At 43.9% G+C, this 20,825-nt stretch overlaps 1 protein-coding gene across 5 annotated transcripts in view; it reads left to right on the top strand.

Annotated features, from left to right (window-relative positions):
* The window catches only part of LOC122791042 (myomegalin-like), a 3,200,315-nt gene that overhangs the window by 422,581 nt on the left and 2,756,909 nt on the right, over positions 1 to 20,825 (top strand). For all 5 annotated transcript variants that reach the window (XM_044058817.1, XM_044058818.1, XM_044058820.1 and 2 more), the window contains exon 8: positions 19,367 to 19,526. In XM_044058817.1, coding sequence (XP_043914752.1) covers positions 19,367 to 19,526 — 160 coding nt within the window. The remainder of the gene's footprint in view (positions 1 to 19,366; positions 19,527 to 20,825) is intronic.

The raw sequence follows: 20,825 nt of genomic DNA, 5'->3' as shown, positions 1-20,825 counted from the left end.
ACTCTGGAGTGGGGGACTCCAGAGGTGGATCTCTTTGCTTTGCATCTTAACCATCAGCTGAAAAACTTTTGTACCAGTGAGTATTGGCACCTAGTGTGGAAGGAGGATGCCTTGACCTTCCCCTGGAACACCCTTTTATTGTAGCATTCCCTCCTGTGCCCCTTATTTCCAAGGTACTGATCAAAATAAGGGAGAGGAGACCAAAGGCAGTCTTCATTGCTCCAGACAACATTAGTGCCCCTTACCGCAGCCTGACATTACAGCCTCCCAGGCAGCTTCCCCTGATTTCAGACCTCTTGACTCTGGTTGAGGGAGGGGGGGTGCTGCACCCAGACTTGCAGACTCTCAAACTATCAGCATGGCTAATATTCTAAAGGCAAACAAGGGGCCCTTGTTAAGCAAACAGATCCTAGACATTATCACAGAGGCCAGAAGGCCCAGCACCAGAAAATCTTGTGCAGGAAAATGGAAAAGATTCAGCTCCTGGAGCCAGTCTAGGGGGGGCAGCACCTCACAACTTTCCATCCCACTTATCCTGGACTACCTAGCAGACCTACTTAACAGTGGCCTCTCCTTCTCTTTATTAAAATCCACACCTCAGCCATTTCAGCTCATTTTGATACAGATCAGCCCTTGTTCTCCCATCCTTTGATTAAACAGTTCCTCTGAGGGCTTTGAATATCAGACCTTCCAGAAGGTCACCCACGCCAGCCTGGGACTTGAATTATGTTTTGGAAAAACTAACCGTACCACCCTTCGAACCTGCTGCTTCAGCAGAACTAAGATACCTCTCCTGGAAGCCTGCTTTTCTCCTAGCTATCACCTCAGCCAGAAGGGTTTCAGAACTTCAGGCACTGATGGCCATTGAGCCCCTTCATCATTTTCCATGCAGACAGGGTCCCCCTGAGGACTAATCCCTCCTTTATGCCCATGGTGGTATCTAATGCGACTCTCAACCAGGCCATACATCTACCCACTTTTTTCCTAACCATCAAAACAAGGGGAAAAGAATTTTGCACTCTACGTGCATAGACGGCTCTGATACCATCTGGACTGTACTAAACCCTTCAGGAAAACAGACCAACTACTTGTCAGCTTTGCTCCAAGGGCAGCCCATTTCCAAGCAAACTATTTTGAAATGGATATCACACTGTGTGTCCATTTCTGCTACAGATTATATGGGACCCCCCCCCCCCAGTTCTTTTCAAACCCATTCCACTAGGGCAGCCTCCACTTCCACAGCATTCCTCAGAGGAGTTCCCACCAGGGACATCCTGGAAGCTGCCATCTGGACTTCTGTCCATACCTTTACCAAGCATTACCACCTACCTCTGTTTTCTAAACCTAGGGCAGGGTTTGCCTATGCAGGGCATGCTGACCCATGCCCAGGTCTCCTACTAATCCTACCACCCCTCTCCTCAGTTTTGGGAATCCTCCCACAGGTGATGACTAAAACAGTTTAACACGAACATAGTACACTTACCATAAATGTAGATGTTCTAGTGTATTCACTGCTGTAGTCCTGGTTTCCCTCACTCCTTCCCACTTATCTCTTCTTTCTTTAGGGAGACATAAGCTTCTCACTGTGGCTTTTAGTCACCAGGATCATTTTACCATATTTCCTTTGGCTTCTGACTGGTTAGGACAAGAAAAACTGATTTAATGGCATCGGCTGCCTTCCTTTGTAGCAATGACGACCTGACTGTCAGCAAACGACCAGCAGCCGATGCAGAAAAACATAGATTCTGGTATTCGGGCCGGCCGAGGGCTACCACAGTAGGGATAACCCACAAATGATGACTGCAGGGATAACCCACAGGTGATGACTGCAACAGTGAATACACTCTTAACATCTACATTTATAGTAAGTGTACACAACTGTACTTTCTGCAAAAAATCTATCAGAGAGGAGGGAGAGTGGGGCATTATGGGTAGGGGAGGAGCTTGGATTTCAGATCCGATGCTGGAGTATACGGCAGAGCCAGATCTGTTCTGGATCAGAGTCCCACAGGTTGAAGATAAATGAAAAGCAACAACTCATTTGAAACATTATGGTAAGTACAGAAAGTACAGTTTTGTACCTACCATAAATGCAGATGTCCGAACAGGATAGCATCTGCAGTCATAACAAATGAGTCTTTCTTGCCGCGTGGCGCCTGAAGCAGAAGCTGTTCGCAAGTGCCGGTCGGTCAGATCCAGAGATTACTACTACCGAATACTACTTCGAAGACTTCTAAAAAGCTAAGTACCCCGTTGGGGACTCTTTCTTGCCTCAGCCGATGTCAGAAAAAGTCAATAACTGTTTAACTTGTGGGAAACAAATACCTCATAAAGATTTCCACTCTTACTGTCTGCCTTGCTTAGGCCCAGACCACGACGTAGCAGCCTGTTCGGCCTGTGCTTCCTTCAACCGACGAACGCTTAGGCGTCGGTCGGAGTTTGCTGAACAGTTTTTCGGCTCAGATTTTGCGTACATTATGCCGCCGGATCCTCCGACTACCCAAATTGTTAAAAACGCAAAGAAAAGACCGACACTCGCGGTCCGCGGTTTCGGCCGAAACCACGGTTAAGCAAGTCATGAGTGTCTCGGTTTCGCCGAAACCGAAAGCCGGTCAATCTTCAGCGAATCCATGACTACTACTGAGGCTCCTGCTACCTTCGTTGAATCGGCCTCAGAAGTTTTGCCTACTACTGTGGTTCCTAGTGATTTATCAGACACCATCCCTTTGGATGTCTCTACCCCAGCACGTGGTGCTGCTAGGCCTCCTGCAGCCATGTCTATTAAGGCCCTTGCCAGGGCTAAAGCAGCCAAAACTGTTAAATCAGTGCCTGTTAAGCCCCCTTCACACAGGCCCACTTCTAGTTCACAAATGCTTACTCTGGCAGAGGATTTAATATCCTTAATTAGAGGATCCCAATCTCACCCAGACAGGGCCTCTCAGCCCCCAGAAAAGAGATCTAGGGCAGAGCCCCGAGCCAGTGTCCTCTGATGATTCTGCGGATGACTCAGACATTACAGACCAGCCAGAGGCTCCTTTTTCTACTTATGAAGATTCAGATGCTGAAGAATCCATTCCATCTGCCTCTTTACCAGAGGAATTTTCCTTTGGGGAAACCTTACATGCCATGAGAGAACAATTCCAATGGCAGGGACAAGATTTCTCAGATTCAAGAAAGAGGCTTAGGACATTTCTGCACTTACCACAACATAGGCCCTTAGCTATACCTCCAGTACTGCCTGTTGTGGATGATGCATTTAATGATGTTTTCACCGCTCCTGATACTTTACCTCCAGCCCCTGCCAAACCAGATAGATTTTACAGGGTGCCAGACACTCATCACCACCTATACAAGGCCCCACTTGCAGATCCTGAGACTATATCACAGGGGCCTAAGGCAGTAGCCTCGACCTCAGCAAAAAACCCTATTCCTTCTGAAAGGGAATCCAGGTCCTTAGAGAGATGGGGAAAAAAGTTTACACCTCTGCTACTCTCTCAGCTAGAGCTTTAAACTGTCAGTTTCATATGATCCAATACCAAGAGTTTATGCTTGATCAGTTAACTAAGAAGCTGTCCTCTGATGACTCCTTAGATAAGAAATATGTTTTAGAAATGGTAAATAACATCCAACAGGTTAGTAACCATTCTTTAAAATGTGACTATGATGCACTGGAGGTTTCATTTAGATCAGCCATGACTGGTACAGTGATAAGAAGGCATGCATGGTTGAAAGAACAGGTCTTGCCGGATCATGTTAAAGCAAAGCTGTTAGATGCTCCTATGGATAAGACCAGTCTATTTGGTACACCTGCTCAGCAAGTAATGAAGAAAATGGAAGAGAAGGCAAAATCTGTACAAACAGTTAAGGATTTCTTACAGGTTCAGCCCCCAAGGTTTAGCAGGAACTGGCCTGCCAAAAATTGGTCCTTTCCAGACTCCTCAAAATCTCAGAGGCAGGAATAGACGCTCTAGAGGCAGAAATCAATCCAGAGGAGGTGCCTACAGAGGACGACAGTGGCAAGGCAATAACCGAGGCACAGACACAACCACTGCCACTACAACAGGATAATCACAGTGACTTGGCTCTGACACCGCCTACCAGGGAGCAAATAGCAGCACCTTTAGGCGGAAAGTTAGCCATATTTTCAAAAAATTGGAGGTATTTGTTTCCCACAAGTTAAACAGTTATTGACTTTTTTCTGACATCGGCTGAGGCAAGAAAGAGTCCCCAACGGGGTACTTAGCTTTTTAGAAGTCTTCGAAGTAGTATTCGGTAGTAGTAATCTCTGGATCTGACCGACCGGCACTTGCGAACAGCTTCTGCTTCGGGTGCCATGCGGCAAGAAAGACTCATTTGTTATGACTGCAGATGCATCCTTGAAGGACATCTTGTTTTTTGCACCCTTGTGGATTTGATCTTTCTAGCCAGGTATACAGCAACTTCTTAACGTAAACTGTTGTAAATTTCAGTGTTCATTGGTTAAGTACACATTCTAAAGTTTCTGCCCCCTCTATATGTTAGTGCTCCCTCCTACCTGCTAATGAAGGCTACTGCCATTGGCTTGGTTAAGTGAAGGCCATGTCCCCTTTTTATGATTGCCATTTTGTCTGTAAGCCTTTTTGCAATTGGCAAAACACCCACCAGACCACCATTTCCTTCCATTCTGGATAAATGAGCCAGCTTTGGCCACTCACTCGTACTCTCTCATTGGTGGCTCTTCCAGTGTCAGAGATGCTGTTTGAACTCTGTAGTTAATGTTTTAACTCTCTCTGCCACATTGAAGTAGTTATTTCCTTTTCCCATTCTGAGGTACATTAGAAGTTACCCAGTTAAGCGGTGGTCTTTCTACACAAAATAAACCTCAGAAGATGAGTTAAAACAAAGGAGGGACATCAAGAAAAAACAGCTTTGTTGTGGTGGCAGAGATGGAGAGTAGGCAGCAGCACATTGTGTGAGACGCAAGACCCTCCTCCAGGACCATAGTAAGCAGAATTGAATATGCTTCTGCACCCTCCCCACTACTGCTGTTATCCCTGTCCACCTCTACATTTACCACCTCTTGTGGGCAGGCTGCCACACTTCACACAGATTTGGTTTGGCCTAACTCTTTGAAAGAGGAGCATGATAGAATTTTTGGAAGGATACAAGTTAAAATTCTGGGCAGTGTATCCTTTTAATGGTGTACTTGCAGTTCCTCAAAACCAGACTCTCGTAATACTGTTGGGCCAGTTAAGCTGTTTGGACCATAGAGCGATTTTTCATAGCATGAGCCAGGGGAGAAATGTATCTACTACAGACCCTTCTCGGTATCAAAGAAAATTCCCTGGAGGCCTGTTGTTTTGGATGTGTCAAGACTAAATACAGTCACCTTGACTTGCTGTGCCCAAAATTGCTTTTGTTGCCTCAGTTTTGTTCATTCAAAGTTCACTTTGCTAATTTACTTATTGTTTTCAAAACTGTTCTACTGATGTAGTATTAACTCTGACTTTGAAGTCTATTTGTGAAAGAATGAAAAAACAGTCATTCATAAAAGTAAAAAAAAAAAAAAAAAACAAATCGGTGTGAAAATGCAGATAGAGGGCAGAGCTTCCTATGTAGGAATGCAGGGCAGTTAGCTGAACTCCCCTGCAAAAATGCTCATTTTAATTTATGTTATTTGCTTGAAAACTTCTGTTTTGTATTTAGAGTATTTTTTTGTGTATTTGAGTTAAAGGGTATGCTGCTAGAATGCATGAGAAAGTGTGTTTAGAGCTGTTGCATTACGATCAAGTATGGCAAATCTGACTAAACAAATCTCTGAGGATAGTCTAGTTCATGGTGCTGATCTTTTAGTCTTATTGCCTGTTTAAGTTCTAGGGGGTTTCTTAGGCATTCTGGATCTGTAGTTTCCCTTTTTCCACATTCCTCTCCACAAGGAGACGAGGCACTGATTACAGTACTTGGTGGATAAAAGCCATTTCAAATTTATCTCCCTACCATCTAGCCCTTTGTCAGCTTCCAGGATATTCAGGAAATACCTGGATGTTCGTAGTGTTTCACTGTTGCAGTCATTTTGGGGGTTATCCTGCTGGTAGGTTGCCCTCAGTCGGCCTGAATTCCAAAGTCTTGGCTCCTGCATCAGTTGCTGTCTCCTCTTCCCTGACGTCAGGTCGTCAGGGGTATAAAAGATGCACCCGACGCCATTTTCTTCAGTCTTTCTTGCCGCATGGTGACCGAAGCAGAAGCAGTTTGCAAGTGCCGGTCGGCCGACTCCTGAGATTTTCGTGCTCGAGTTTCAGATCCGAAGTCTTCATTAAAAGCCAAGTACCCCGTTGGGGAAACTTTTTTCTTGCTCCAGACCGATGTCAGAAAAAGTTAATTGTATTTCTTGTGGGAAGCAAATACCTCATAAGGACTTTCATTCTTACTGTATTCCTTGCCTAGGCCCTGACAACAAAATTTCTAGTTGTTGGTTTTGTGCTAGATTTAACCAACACATTGTTAAGCGTCGGTACGATTTTGCATTAAGCTATTTTGGGCAAAGATTTAATTATACAATGTCGTCTGATAGCCATCTGACCACCGGAGTTCACAAAAAACACAAAGAAAAAGACAGGTAACTGATGTCCAAAACCGACGAAGCTTCTCCTAAGCAAGTCGCTGGTTCGCCAAGGCGCTTTCGCAGCCCCTGATGCTCGCTACTTTAGAGTCGCAGGCCGCTACCGACTCACATGTGGAGACGGCCAGGCCGCTGGAAACTCAAGGTATTGGAGCCTCTGAGATTAATCCCTCAGATGGGTCTGGAGCCGCTGAGCAGGCATCTGCTTCTGAGGGTGTATTCAGACCTAAACAATTGTATATTAAACGGACATCAGAGGCAAAGATTAAAACACCTTTAAAGGCAAAGAAACAAGTTCACCAGCCACATGGACAGGCCTCCATGCCCAAAAACAGATGCTCAAAATGGCCGAAGACTTAATTACCTTGATCAGGGGTTCCCATCCCCCTCCTGATAAGAGGCCTAGGCAAGAGACAGACTATGAATCTTCAGATCAGGTTTCCATTTCTTCTGATTCCTCTTCTGATCAGGAATATTCTCTTCCCCCCATGAGGATTCTGATGCTGAAGAATGAATTCCTTCAGCTTCTCCTCCTGAAGATTACTCTTTTGGGGAAACCTTGCATACCATGAGGGAGCACTTCCACTGGGAGAGCCAAGATTTTTCAGAATTTAAGAAGAGGCTCAGAGACTTCCTTTTACTACCTCAACACAGGCCTCTAGCTGTTCCACCTGTGCTAGACAGACATTGTAGATGATGTGTTCTCAGAGTCTGGTCTGACCCCTGACTCCTTACCTCCAGCTCCTGTTAAGCCGGACAGATACTACAGGGTCCCTGACTCTCATAAATTTCTTTTCAAAAACCCCTCTGCAGAATCAGAAACTATTTCTCAGGGTCCCGAAGGGGTCAAGGCTTCCACTGCAAAAAACCTTACCCCCTCTGATAGGGATTCTAGGGCACTGGATAGATGAGGAAAAACGATTTACACATTTGCTACCTTGGCTATAAGGGCCTTAAATTGCCAGTTTCATATGCTCAAATATCAGCAATATATCATGACACTGCTTAAACAGAAAATGATGGTAAATTCTGAATGTGCAGAAAACAAAGAAATGCAGGATTTATTGCATGCAGCTGAACAAGTTGGAAAGCATACTTTGCAATGTGGTTTTGATTCTCCGGATGCCTCCTGCAGGGCCGCTGTTACAGGTTCTGTCATCAGGAGGCATGCTTGGTTAAAGGAACAAAGTCTGCCTGATCATGTTAAAGCCAAATTATTAGATGCTCCATTACAACATGATACCTTGTTTGGTGTTAAGGCAGAAGAGGTGTTAAAGAAAATGGAGGACAAAGCTAAATCTATGCAAACAGTCAAGGATTTCTTACAGGTACAGCCACCTAGATGTAGCAGACACTGGCCTACAAAGAATTGGTCCTTTCTAGTCTCAGACAGATCTCAAAGGGGCAGATCCCGACGCCCTAGAGGCAGTTCACAGCCGCAAGGTTCCTACAGGTCTAAACAATGGGGTGCTTCCACCTCCAAAGGGGGAGAAGACAAATCACAATCCTACAGGAAACCATCCCAATGACTTCCCCCTGCCTGCACCAAGCACTTATCTTCTGGCAGCACCCTTAGGGGGAAAACTAGCACTTTTTTCTCAAAATTGGCACATTATAACCCAGGACAAATGGGTTCTAGACATAGTGTCACAAGGCTACAAGTTTCACTTCCATACCCTGCAAAGGGCAAACGGTTGGCCAGACCTGCCAAAAAATCAATGGGCAGAGGCTCAAAAACAAGTCGCAGCTCTCATGGACATGAGGGCTATTCAACAAATGCCACAGCAAGAGCAGGGACAAGGATTTTACTCATGACTGTTCTTGGTACCCAGAAAGGACAAAGCATGGAGACCAATACTGGACCTATCTATTCTAAACACTTTCCTGGATATACCAAAATTCAAGATGTTGACCTTGCAGCAGCTTCTGCCCATGCTGGGCAGCAAGGCTTGGCTCGTAACTTTAGACCTAAAAGAGGCATACCTGCATGTCCCAATCAGACAATCATGCAGAAGATACCTCAGATTCAAGGCTGGCTCAAAGCATTACCAATTCTCTGCACTGCCCTTTGGCTTATCTACTGCACCCAGGGTCTTCACAAAGTGCCTGGCACCAGTAATTGCTTACTGCAGACAAAGAGGAATACAAATATATCCTTACTTGGACGACTACCTCATACAAGCAGAGAACAAGGACCTTCTACTACAGCATCTGATGTTTGTGAAAAAACTTCTAACATGCCTAGGGTATGCAGTTAACAAAAAGAAATCAAAACTAGTACCCTCTCAAGAGATGATATTCCTGGGTGCAAGCTTAAATACAACTGCCCAGATGGTTTATCTCACTCCAGACAAACAAAGGCAACTGACTACCTATTTCAAGGAAATGGCAACAAAGGCCCAGTTATCTGCAAGAAAAATTCTGCAGGCTTTGGGCTTTATGGCATCCTGCATCTTACTAATTCCATATGCAAGACTGCATATGAGGAAAATTTAATGGTACCTAAAAAGTGTCTGGACCCAAAATTGCCACAGCCTGGAAACAATGATTACTCTCTCATTCCCTGCCTGCAACAGGAGTTTCGATGGTGGGCAAAGGCCTGTCACCAAAACAAGGGACAGATATTCTCACTACCCCCAGCCAGGCAGAGCCTAACAACGGATGCATCAGATTATGCCTGGGGGGCACACATGGCAGGAAGAGGCATTCAGGGCACATGGTCAACAAACTCAATCAAAAAGAGATGCTAGCTGTTCAAAATGCCCTGACAGCCTTCAAGGACCTACTTCATCCGGGACAACTACTGATAAAGACAGACAACACTGCGGTCATGTGGTACATAAACAAGCAGGGGGGCACTCATTCTTTTCCCCTGTGCAGACTAGCCATGGCTTTATGGGACACAGCATTGACTTACCAAGTACATTCCTGCCAGGAAAGGAAAATACTCTGGCAGATGAACTAAGCAGAAACTTCATGTATCCCCACAAGTGGCAGCTGGACCCACAAGTCTTCAGCATGATAACAAGGAAATGGGGACGCCCGGACATAGATCTGTTTGCCTCCCCTCACAACAATCGACTAAAAAGTTTCTGCACAAGGACTTATCACAGACAAGCTTGGAAAGTGGACGCCTTATCTTTCAACTGGACAAACCTATCCGTATATGCCTTTCCCCCACTGCCTCTCCTCCCCAAGGTACTCCTAAAGGTCAGACAGGAGAAATCAAAAATGATTCTGATTGCCCCAGACTGGCCACACCAGTACTGGTATCCGAGCTTAAGGAACTTGCCCCAATGCCCAGCCTGGACCTTACCTCAAATACCTCATCTATTGTCCCAGCAAAACAATAAGATTCTGCACAGCCAGCTCAGGACCCTAAACCTGGTAGCATGGCAGATAATGTAGCCATACAAAACCACACCTCTCAGTAAAGCTGTGATGGATGCCATTTTAGAAGCCAGAAGGCCTAGTACTAGAAAATCCTATGCTGGGAAATGGAAGAGATTTTGTGCTTGGAACCAAGCTCAAGGAACTGATACAGCTCTCCCAAATATTCCTCAGATTTTGCAATACTTAACTGAGATGCTGGACAAAGGCTCATCTTTTTCATCAATTAAAATCCATGCCTCTGCCATTTTTGCTCATTACAGTACAGAGCCACCACTCTTTTCTCATCCTTTATTAAGGCAGTACCTCAGAGGAGCCAAAATCTTAAGGCCTCCAAGGAGAATGCCAATACCTGCATGGATCCTCAGTTATGTCTTGGAAAAACTCACCTTACCTCCTTTGAGCCAGCTGCTACTGCGGATATAAAGTTCTTATTTTGGAAAACAGATCTGCTCTTAGCAATAACTTCTGCAAGACGAGTTTCAGAGCTACAGGCTCTCATGGCTGTGGAACCCTTTATCATTTTTTATCCAGACAGGGTCTCTCTGAGAACAAACCCTACATTTATGCCTAAGGTGGTATCCAGTGTAGCCCTTAACCAAACTATTCATTTGCCAACTTTTTATCCAAATCCACAGAACAAGGGGGAGAAAATTCTGCATTCTTTGGACGTACACAGGCAACTTAGATTCTCCTTGGACAAAACTAAAGTTTTCAGAAAGACATAGCAATTACTAGTGGCATATGCCACAGCATCACAAGGAAAGGCCATCTTCATGCAGACCATTTCAAAATGGATAGGTCACTGCATTTGTTTCTGCTACGCACAGCATGGCAAACCAATACCTAAGGGCATTAGGCCACACTCAACCAGAGCTGCAACCACTTCTGCAGCCTTTCTCAGGGGAGTACCAACCAAAGACGTTTTAGAGGCTGCTACTTGGAGTTCAGTGCATACCTTTACAAAACATTGCAATCTGCCTCTTTATTCTAAATCCAGGGCAGGCTTTGCCACTGCAGTTCTGCAGGGCCTCATAGCCGATCCTAATGCTGTTTAGCTCCAGCCACCCAACCATAGCTTTGGGACTCAACCCAAATGTAATGACTGCAATAGTGAAACACTAAGAACATAGTACAGTTGTGTACACTTACCATAAATGTAGATGTTCGAGTGTATTCACTGTTGCAGTCCAGGTTACCCACCCGCCATCCCCCTTATTTTTGCTGGAACCTATCTTTACTTCTCTTTTATATATACAACCTTGGTGGTGTATTTGCTTATAGATGAAGGTAGAGGTTATTTTGGTGCATGTATATTTTATTTACATATTTTTAGCCTACCCTTTTGGGGGCACCTGACATCTGGAGCAAGAAAAACTGAAGAAAATGGTGTCCGCTGCATCTTTTATACCCCTGACATCAGGGAAGAGGCGACAGCAACAGACGCAGGACCCAAGACTTTGGAATTCAGGCCGACTGAGGGCAACCTGCCAGCAGGATAACCCAAATGTAATGACTGCAACAGTGAATACACTCTAACATCTACATTTATGGTAAGTGTACACAACTGTACTTTCCATAGTTTGCATTTTTAGAATGCCAAGGGTACACAGTTAGACATACTTGGGACAAACACTTGATCCAGTCCTCATTGGAAGGGTCTGAAAATTACTGGTTTATCACTCTGCAGTGCCTTCCTAATGTAGTCTGGCATTCTACCTGAACCTTCCAAAGTTGAGTGGTCCTAAAGATGTCGGATTTTTCCTGGGAACTTAGCTGGAGATGGACAAGGGGGGGACCTTTATCTTCCAACGACAGAAGCATTCAGTTAAGAGCTTATTGTAAGGGTCTGGAACAGAAAGAAGACTTGGTATCAGCTACAGGAATTTAGAGCCCTAGGACATAATCCTTAAAGATTTGGGAAACTGGAGAACTTTATAATCATGACCGATATGGCTGTAAGACTTCGGTATATTTTAGAGTGGTATTTATTTTTCTGGATGGTAAACTAAATACATATTGCTGGTTAGGTTTTATAATTGCACCTTTGAGATCTAAATGATTAAGAAAGCTATCAAATAATGGCAACATGATTGAGTTAAGATACAGTGGAAGCATCTGAGTATAAGTTAATGGCATTTACCTGTTAGGAGTGTATTGAGATGGGTTAAAATAAGTAAATGTGAACATGTCTGCACATGCAGCAAGGGTAATATCAGCACCTGTAATTTTGGGAAAGGAAATGCGAGGTTTGGATATTTGATATAGACGTCAATATTAAAACTCATTCCCTGCAAAAGAGCTCTGGAAGTTTGCACTGAACCTTCCAATGGGTGGAGTCCAAGCTTTTTCAAATTATGTCCTCACATTTCAAGCCATATGCTTGTATTCCTGAACCATGGTGGTTACTAAAGAAGTGTACCTGCAAACTCTTCAGCACAAGATGTTCGTGTTTCACTGTTGCAGTCATTACATTTGGGTAGTCTGCTGGCAGGTTGCCCTCAGTCGGCCTGATTAACAAAGTCTTGGGTCCTGCGTTGTGCTGTCCCTTCTTCCATGACGTCAGGTCATCAGGGGTATAAAACATGCAGCCGACGCCATTACATCAGTCTTTCTTGCCGCGTGGTGCCTGAAGCAGAAGCAGTTTGCAAGTGCCGGTCGGCTGACAACTGAAATTTTCGTTTTTGAGTTTCAGATCCGAAGTCAACTAAAAAGATAAGTACCCCGTTGGGGAAACTTTCTTGCTCCTTACTGATGTCAGTAAAAGTTAATAATGGCATTACTTGTGGGAAGCAAATACCTCATAAGGATTTCCATTTGTACTGTATTCCTTGCCTAGGCCCTGACCACGACATACCTTGCTGTCTGTTCTGTGCTTTATTTAATCAACACACTATCAAAAGTTGGTACATTTTTGCTTCTAAATATTTTGTCTCACGCTTTAATTATGTAGAAATGTCGTCAGTTAGCAATTCAACTACCGGGATACCCAAAAAATGCAAAGAAAGACAGAGACAGGCCATCAAGGTCCAAAACTGCCGACGACACTTCTCCTAACCCAGTTGCCAGTTCACCGGTACTCAGTGAGGCGCTTTTGCAGCCCCTGATACCAGCTACTTCTGATTCGCAGGCCTGTACTGAGACCCATTCAGAGTCCGGTATGCTGCAAGATGCTTCAGTTATGAAACCTGCGGATGTCTCTACCTTGGATGGGTCCGGAGCCGCTGTGCAGGCACCGGCTTCTGAGGGTGTTTTCAGGCCTACAGATTTGTATATTAGACAGACGCCATCTTCAAAACTAAGGCCAAAATCGCGATCTATGTCTAAAAAACCAACGCCTAGGCCACATGTGCAGGCTCCTATGTCTAAAAAAACAAGTTATCAAAATGGCTGAAGATTTAATTACTCTGATCAGGGGTAGCCAACCCCCCCCCCCCCCTTCTAAAGAGGCCTAGGCAAGATATTGACTATGATTCTTCTGAACAGGATTCTATTTCTTCTGACTCTTCTAATGAACAGGAATTGTCTATACCTACTTATGAGGACTCTGATGCAGAAGATTCCATTCCTTCTGCTTCTCCCCCTGAGGATTTTTCTTTTGGGGAAACTTTACATACCGTAAGGGAACATTTCCACTGGGAAAGTCAGGATTTTTCTGAATCTAAAAAGAGACTTGGGGACTTTCTTCTTCTTCCTCAGCATAGACATTTGGCTATACCTCCTGGTCTAGTCATTATGATGCTTTTACAGAATCTAGTCTGGCTCCTGATTCTCTGCCTACGGCTCCTTGTAAGCCAGGCAGATACTACAGGGTTCCTGACTCCCACAAATCCCTTTTCAAAAATCCTGTTGTGGATCCTGAAACCATTTCTCAATGTCCCAAGGGCATTAAAACTTCTACTGCTAAAAATCCTACCCCTTCTGATAGAGATTCCAAGGCACTGGATAGATGGGGTAAGAAGATTTACACTTCTGCAACCTTGGCAATGAGGGCTTTAAACTGTCAATTTCATATGCTAAAACATCAGCAGCATATCATGGGACCGCTTAAGCAGAAAATGATTATTTCTGACTGTGTGGAAAATAAAGATTTACAGGATTTATTGCATTCAGCTGAACAAGTTGGAAAACATACTTTGCAATGTGGTTTGGATTCTTTGGAGGCCTCTTGCAGGGCTGCTCTTACTGGGTCTGTGCTAAGAAGGCATGCTTGGCTCAAAGAGCAAACTCTGCCTGGTCATGTTAAAGCAAAATTGTTGGATGCTCCTTTACAACAGGACAGTCTCTTTGGTAATAAAGCTGAAGAAGTTCCACAAAGATGGAAGATAAAGCTAAATCTATGCAAACTGTGGAAGATTTCTTACAAGTGCAACCTCCAAGATTTAGTAGGCAATGGCCTACTAAGACCTGGTCCTTTCCAGTTCCTTCAAGAGCCACTCAAGTCAAACCCAGACATTCCAAAGGCACCAGGTTTCAGTCCCAAGGGACTTTCAGAACAAAACAATGGGGGTGCCTCCTCTTCCAAATCTGGAAACAACAAGACACCTCCCTGTGGTAAGCAGTCTCAATGACTTCCCTAGCACTTTCCTTTTAGCCGCCCCTTTGGGGGAAACCTGGCTCTTCATGCCAAAAACTGGCAACTTATAACCCAGGACAAATGGGTTTTAAATATAGTATCCCAGGGATACAGATTTCATTTCCACATGTTGCCAATTCCAAACGGATGGCCAGACCTGCCCCCAAATCAGTGGGCAGAGGCCCAGAAGCAAGTACTTTCCCTCATGAGCATGGGGGCTATTCGACTAGTAACAGAAGAAGAAAAGGGACAAGGTTTCCATTCAAGACTTTTTCTGGCACCCAGAAAAGACAAATCGTGGCATCCAATTCTGGACTTATCTACTCTAAACACCTTTCTGGACATTCCAAAATTCAAGATGCTGACTCTTCACCAGTTACTTCCTATGCTAGGCAAAGATGCCTGGTTGGCAACTCTAGATTTAAGAGGCTTACCTACATATCCCAATCAGGGTATCTTGCAGAAGATACCTCCGCTTCAAAGCAGGCTACTTGGATTACTAGTTCTCTGCACTGCCCTTTGGCTTATCTACTGCACCCAGGGTCTTTACAAAGTGCCTGGCTCCAGTAATTGCATTTTGCAGGCAAAGAAATATTCAAATATGTCCATACCTGAACTGTCTGTCTAATTCCGGCAGAAAACGAGGACATTCTTCTAAAACATCTGGCGTTTGTAAAAAGGGTTCTAACTTGCCTAGGGTACACTAAAAACGAAAAGAAATCACAACTGGTACCATCTCAAAGAATTATATTCCTGGGTGCAAGCTTGACTACAACTGCCCAGATGGCTTTCCTTACGCCAGAGAAGCAAATTCATTTGGTGACTTACTTCAAACAGGTGGCCACAAAAACCCTGCTTTCTGCAAGGCAAATCCTGCTAGCCTTGGGGTTAATGGGCTCCTGCATTCTTCTAATTCCATATGCAAGATTGCATATGAGGAAACTTCAGTGGTATTTGAAAAGTCTATGGAGTCAGCATTGTCACAGCCTGGAAACAATGATTCCTGTCATACCTTGCCTGCGCCTAGAGTTCCAATGGTGGGCAGAGGCCTGCCACCAGAACAAGGGACTGCCATTCACACCACCCCCTGCTGCTTAAACCCCAACTGCAGATGCATCAGACTATGCATGGGGTGCTCATCTGGCAGGGAAGTGCATTCAGAGAAAATGGGGCCCGAATCAAATGCACCTTCACATAAATCAAAAAGAAATGCTAGCTGTACAGAATGCACTGAGAGCCTTCAAGGACTACCTTCATCCAGGACAATTACTGATAGATTGACAACACCATGGTTATGTGGTACATAAACCAGCAGTGGGGTACACATTCCTACCCCCTCTGCCGACTAGCCATGGCATTGTGGTGCACTGCCTTTAGCTATAGAGTACAATTACAAGTTCAATTCCTGCCAGGAAAGCTGAATGCAGACGAACTAAGCATAAATCTCATGGACCCACACGAATGGAAACTGGAACAACGGATTTTCAACATGTTGACATGCAAATGGGGGAGCCCAGACATGGATCTTTTTGCCTTACCCCAGAACTATCAGTTGGACAAATTTTACACAAGAACTCCTCACAAAAAAGCCTGGAAAATGGATGCTCTGTCCTTCTGCTGGAAAAACCTATCAGTCTATGCCTTTCCCCCCTCTGCCTCTGCTCTCCAATGTTCTACTAAAAGTCAAACAGGACAAACCAAGAATGATTTTGATTGCTCCAGACTGGCCTCGCCAGCACTGGTACCCTCTCCTGCGCAGTGTGTCACACCTTCCACCGTGGCACCTGCTTCAGACACCTTACTTACTGTCGCAGCAGAATAACTAAATTCTGCGCACTCCGCTCCAAACTTTGAATCTTGCAGCGTGGCTAATCACCTAAATTCACCCTTAGCATCTCTCAGCAAACCTGTGATGGATGTCATTTTGGAGGCGAGAAGACCTAGTACTAGAAAATCTTATGCTGACAAATGGAAAAGATTCTGTGCCTGGAATCAATCTCAAGGGATAAGCACAGCTGTGCCTAACATTCCTCAGATTTTGCAGTATTTAACAGAGATGCTTCACAAGGGCCTGTCCTTTTCTTCCATAAAAATCCATGCCTCAGCCATTTCAGCTCATTATAACACAGAACCTCCTCTCTTCTCCCATTCTCTGCTAAAGCAGTATCTCAGAGGGGCCAAAAACAAGACCACCTAGGAGAGCTCCAACCCCTGCATGGGACCTTAATTTTGTATTGGAGAAACTCACTGTCCCTCCTTTCGTGCCAGCTGCTACTGCAGACTTAAAATTTCTCTCCTGGAAAACAGCTTTCCTTTTGGCAGTCACTTCAGCTAGAAGTATTTGCGAATTACAAACTCTTATGGCAGTGGAGCCTTTCATCATTTTTCATGCGGACAGGGCATCTTTCAGGACCAACCCATCCTTCATGCCTAAGGTGGTATCCATTGTGGCTCTTAATCAGACCATTAATTTGCCAACTTTCTTTCCCAATCCACAGAAGGGGGGGGGGGGTGGATTCTGCATTTATTGAATGTACACAGACAACTTAGATTTTACTTAAACAGGACTAGATCTCAAAGAAAATCTAAACAACTGCTGGTAGCATTTGCTGCAGGGGCAGAGGGAAAGGCTATTTCAAAGCAAACAATTTCCAAATGGATAAGCCATTGTATTTGTTTCTGCTATAAGCACCATGGAAAAACTATCGCCCAGGGGATCAGGTCCCATTCCACCAGGGCTGCATCTACTTCAACAGCCTTTCTCAGAGGTATTCCTACCAGGTACATTCTAGAAGCTGCTACCTGGAGCTCAGTTCATACTTTCACCAAACATTACCATTTACCACTTTTCTCTAAATCCAGAGCTGGCTTTGCCACTGCTGTCCTGCAGGACCTTCTAGTTGGTCTTAATGCTGTATAATTCCCTCCACCCAACCATAGCTTTGGGAATCTACCCAAATGTAATGACTGCAACATTGAAACACTAAGAACATAGTGCAGTTGTGTACACTTAACATAAATGTAGATGTTCGAGTGTATTCACTGTTGCAATCGTGGTTACCTTCCCTCCAACCCCCCTACTTTTCTTTGGTTATACCTCTACTTTCTTTTACTATGCTTAAAAGCCCTTTTGGTGTATTTGCTTTTGGTGGAGGTATATTTTTTGTTTAATTTTATTTGCTCCCCATTTGGGGGGCACCTGACATCTGGGGCAAGAAAAACTGATGTAATGGTGTCTGCTGTTGACGACATGACGTCATGGAAGAAGGGACAGCAACTGATGTAATGGTGTCTGCTGCATGTTTTATACCCCTGACGACATGACGTCATGGAAGAAGGGACAGCAACCGACATAGGACCCAAGACTTTGTTAATCAGGCCGACTGAGGGCAACCTGCCAGCAGATTATCCAAATGTAATGACTGCAACAGTGAATACACTCTAACATATACATTTATGGTAAGTGTACACAACTGTACTTTGTTTTTATAGTGGTAGTATTCCTTCAGTTCTAGCTCTTAAACTGGATTCTGTATGTCTCAGTAAGTATAGAAACCAAGTTTGTAATATTTTGTCAACTAACTTATATGTCAGCAACCACTCAAGTTACACACATACTGTCAGAGCCATTTTGTTCATCCATCAGAGTTTTCATGTGAGGCCAAACAGTTTTACTGTGCCACTTGGTTGTTGAAATATTTGGAGAAATATGAAATTTGACAGTGTAAATTTGTGAACAGCAATCAATATCTCTTTGTTCGCATTTGACAGAAGCAAAGTATTAGTGCATTTGTATTGTGGTGTCCCTAGGATTCAATGAGTGAAGGCAGAAGGGGACAACCTTGATGTGTGCCATTAAAGTAGATAGGTTTAGACATAATAAACAAGAGAAATTACAGTAGAAGAATTTGCATATAATTGTATAATAAGTCTTAGGAAATCCAAATGCATGCACTGCAATGAGTTTAGTCAGACTGTTTGTTTTAGAAATGTTAATAATAAGCTGAACAGTATGACTTAAGAAAATCCAGAAGTAGATGTGAATCTGTTATAGTGGTGTGGTCAGAGGTTTGTTGAAATGTTGTGAATCTTGATTGGAAAGATGACCATATATCTGACATAAGCTATTTAACGACTTGGCTAAAACAGAGGAACACAAAGTTGCTAATGAGAGCTTATGGGAATTTAGCTTGAAGGATCAAGAGAATCTGTATTCATTTTACAAATTCAAATTGTTTGATTTTAAATATAAACCTCGTCAAACTCTTGTCACTTAGCTCAGCCAAGGCTATTTCTCTGTATATCCTGGCACTACCGTGTTATCTTTTTAACTGGCATAGTTGTTTTTGCCAGAAACAGTGGTAATTATTCCATTAACATGTATTTTGTGATTGCAAGCAGGAAGTTAAAATTGTACATGGTTGTGCTTCATTTTACACCAATCCATAAGCATGGTGTCAGTAGAAGTTTGTTCACTGTCTATCTCACAACTGAAGATACCACTTACCAGCATAGCTTTTGCAGTGGGCACGCTCTAGCTGATGTCTATGCTGACTTCAGAATGAGACCAGTATTGACTTAGAAAGACTTTGGAAGAAAAACAGACATTGCAGTGCTACAGTGGAGAGTTGATGTCCAAGTATGATTTACTATTCTCTCCCTTCAAAAATATGCTATTATGAGTACATTCACACAACTCTTTATATTTTCTGAGTCTCTCAGCTGCATTCCAGTACCATTTGTCAAAAATTGTGGCATGTTAATCATACTTTTAACATGTATATTTGTTTTGAAATTTCTAGACTTATCGAACACCTACAGCAGGTACTGCATAGTAAAGATGAGACAATTGAACAGCTGAAGACCGACCAGCTTCCAGAAGATGTGAAAATTGATGGTGCATTGCCTGACAAAATTCAGGACTTGACTGATACGCTTGCTAAAAAGGAAAGTGAGGTAGAGGTAAGTTCATAAAAGCTTACTAAGCAAGTGCTTAAAAGTAGCTGCAACTTAAGAGTAGGCTAAACATGGTGAGAGAAGATTTGATACCACTTATGGTGGTATGGGTATGATTAAGGAAGGCGGGCCTTTTTTCCCTCCCCATTTTTCCTTTTATTTATTAGCTTGTATGTATGTGTTCACCAGGTTGGAGCACTGTTCCAGTTGAATCTTTTTCAGACTCTGTCAAGGAGCACTGTCTGGGTAAGTGACTTGCTTGGAGTTGTCTAGTAGGCAAATCGTTAATTTCTGGAAGGATAATTTTGTGGAGAGGATGAACACAGTGTTGAGAGGTGTAGGTACACATTGTCATTGAAGGCAAAACTCTCACATGCACAAGTGAAAAATACAAGCCAAGTTCAGTGTTACACCCAAAACACTCACTACCAACACTAAGGAACAAAGGCACAGACTCTCATATGAGGAGGTAACTTCTAAGACAACTAAAAGCATCTCTCAGTAGCCCTGTACACACTCAGAACACCTCACACAGCAAATAACTCCAAAAATCATAGTAGCCCCGCCTCCAAGCTCATAAGGCAACACATCACACAACCAAACATTCTAGTTATTGGGGATTCCATTGTAAGACATACTGATGTCCCCCTTACCAGGTTAAACAAGGAGAAGATCACAGCTAGCTGTCTGTCTGGAGCCAGGATCTGCCAGATCGCGCATGCAGTTGGGTCTTTAAACCACGAGTACCATTATGTAAAATAACTGACTTCAGCAACTGGCTTAGTTTCTGGTGTCACAGCAAGGGGATCTAGTAGCTTTCAGCCTGGAGAGACATTGACAAACCATGATGCTTTGCCAGAGATGGTTTGCACTTGTCACCACTTGGTGTCCAGTTACTGGCAAAAACTGTATCCATCCCCATAGTGCCTTTGTTTAGGCTGTGCCAAGTAATTAAACCCTCCAAAATAACAGAAATCACTCGCGTCTATCTAGAGGTACTGCTGCTCATTGCTAGGAGTTTAAATGAAAATCTGCACTCCCTGGAAGCACTCCTCACCCTGGAGAATGCAGACATAAGTGCAGTCACGAAAACATGGTCCTGAACCATGGAAAGCACCTGGCTATCAAAGGCTACAATGTCTTTCAAACCCTTTGATCCCCCTCTGCTCAGGATAAAACTGGTGGAAGTGTATCAGTGTTCATAATGGATAAGTACACTGCTAGACTGGTCCAAAATATGACACGCTTGAGCTGCTCCAAGCCCAGCTAACCATAGGTGTGACCCCCTGTCATATCCTTGTTAAC

The sequence above is a fragment of the Protopterus annectens genome, chromosome 16.part0 (genome assembly GCF_019279795.1).
Source record: "Protopterus annectens isolate FY-2018-M chromosome 16.part0, PAN1.0, whole genome shotgun sequence".
NCBI lineage: Eukaryota > Metazoa > Chordata > Ceratodontiformes > Protopteridae > Protopterus > Protopterus annectens.
Note: the sequence above shows the minus strand (reverse complement) of the source record. Positions and strands in the feature narration are given on the sequence as shown.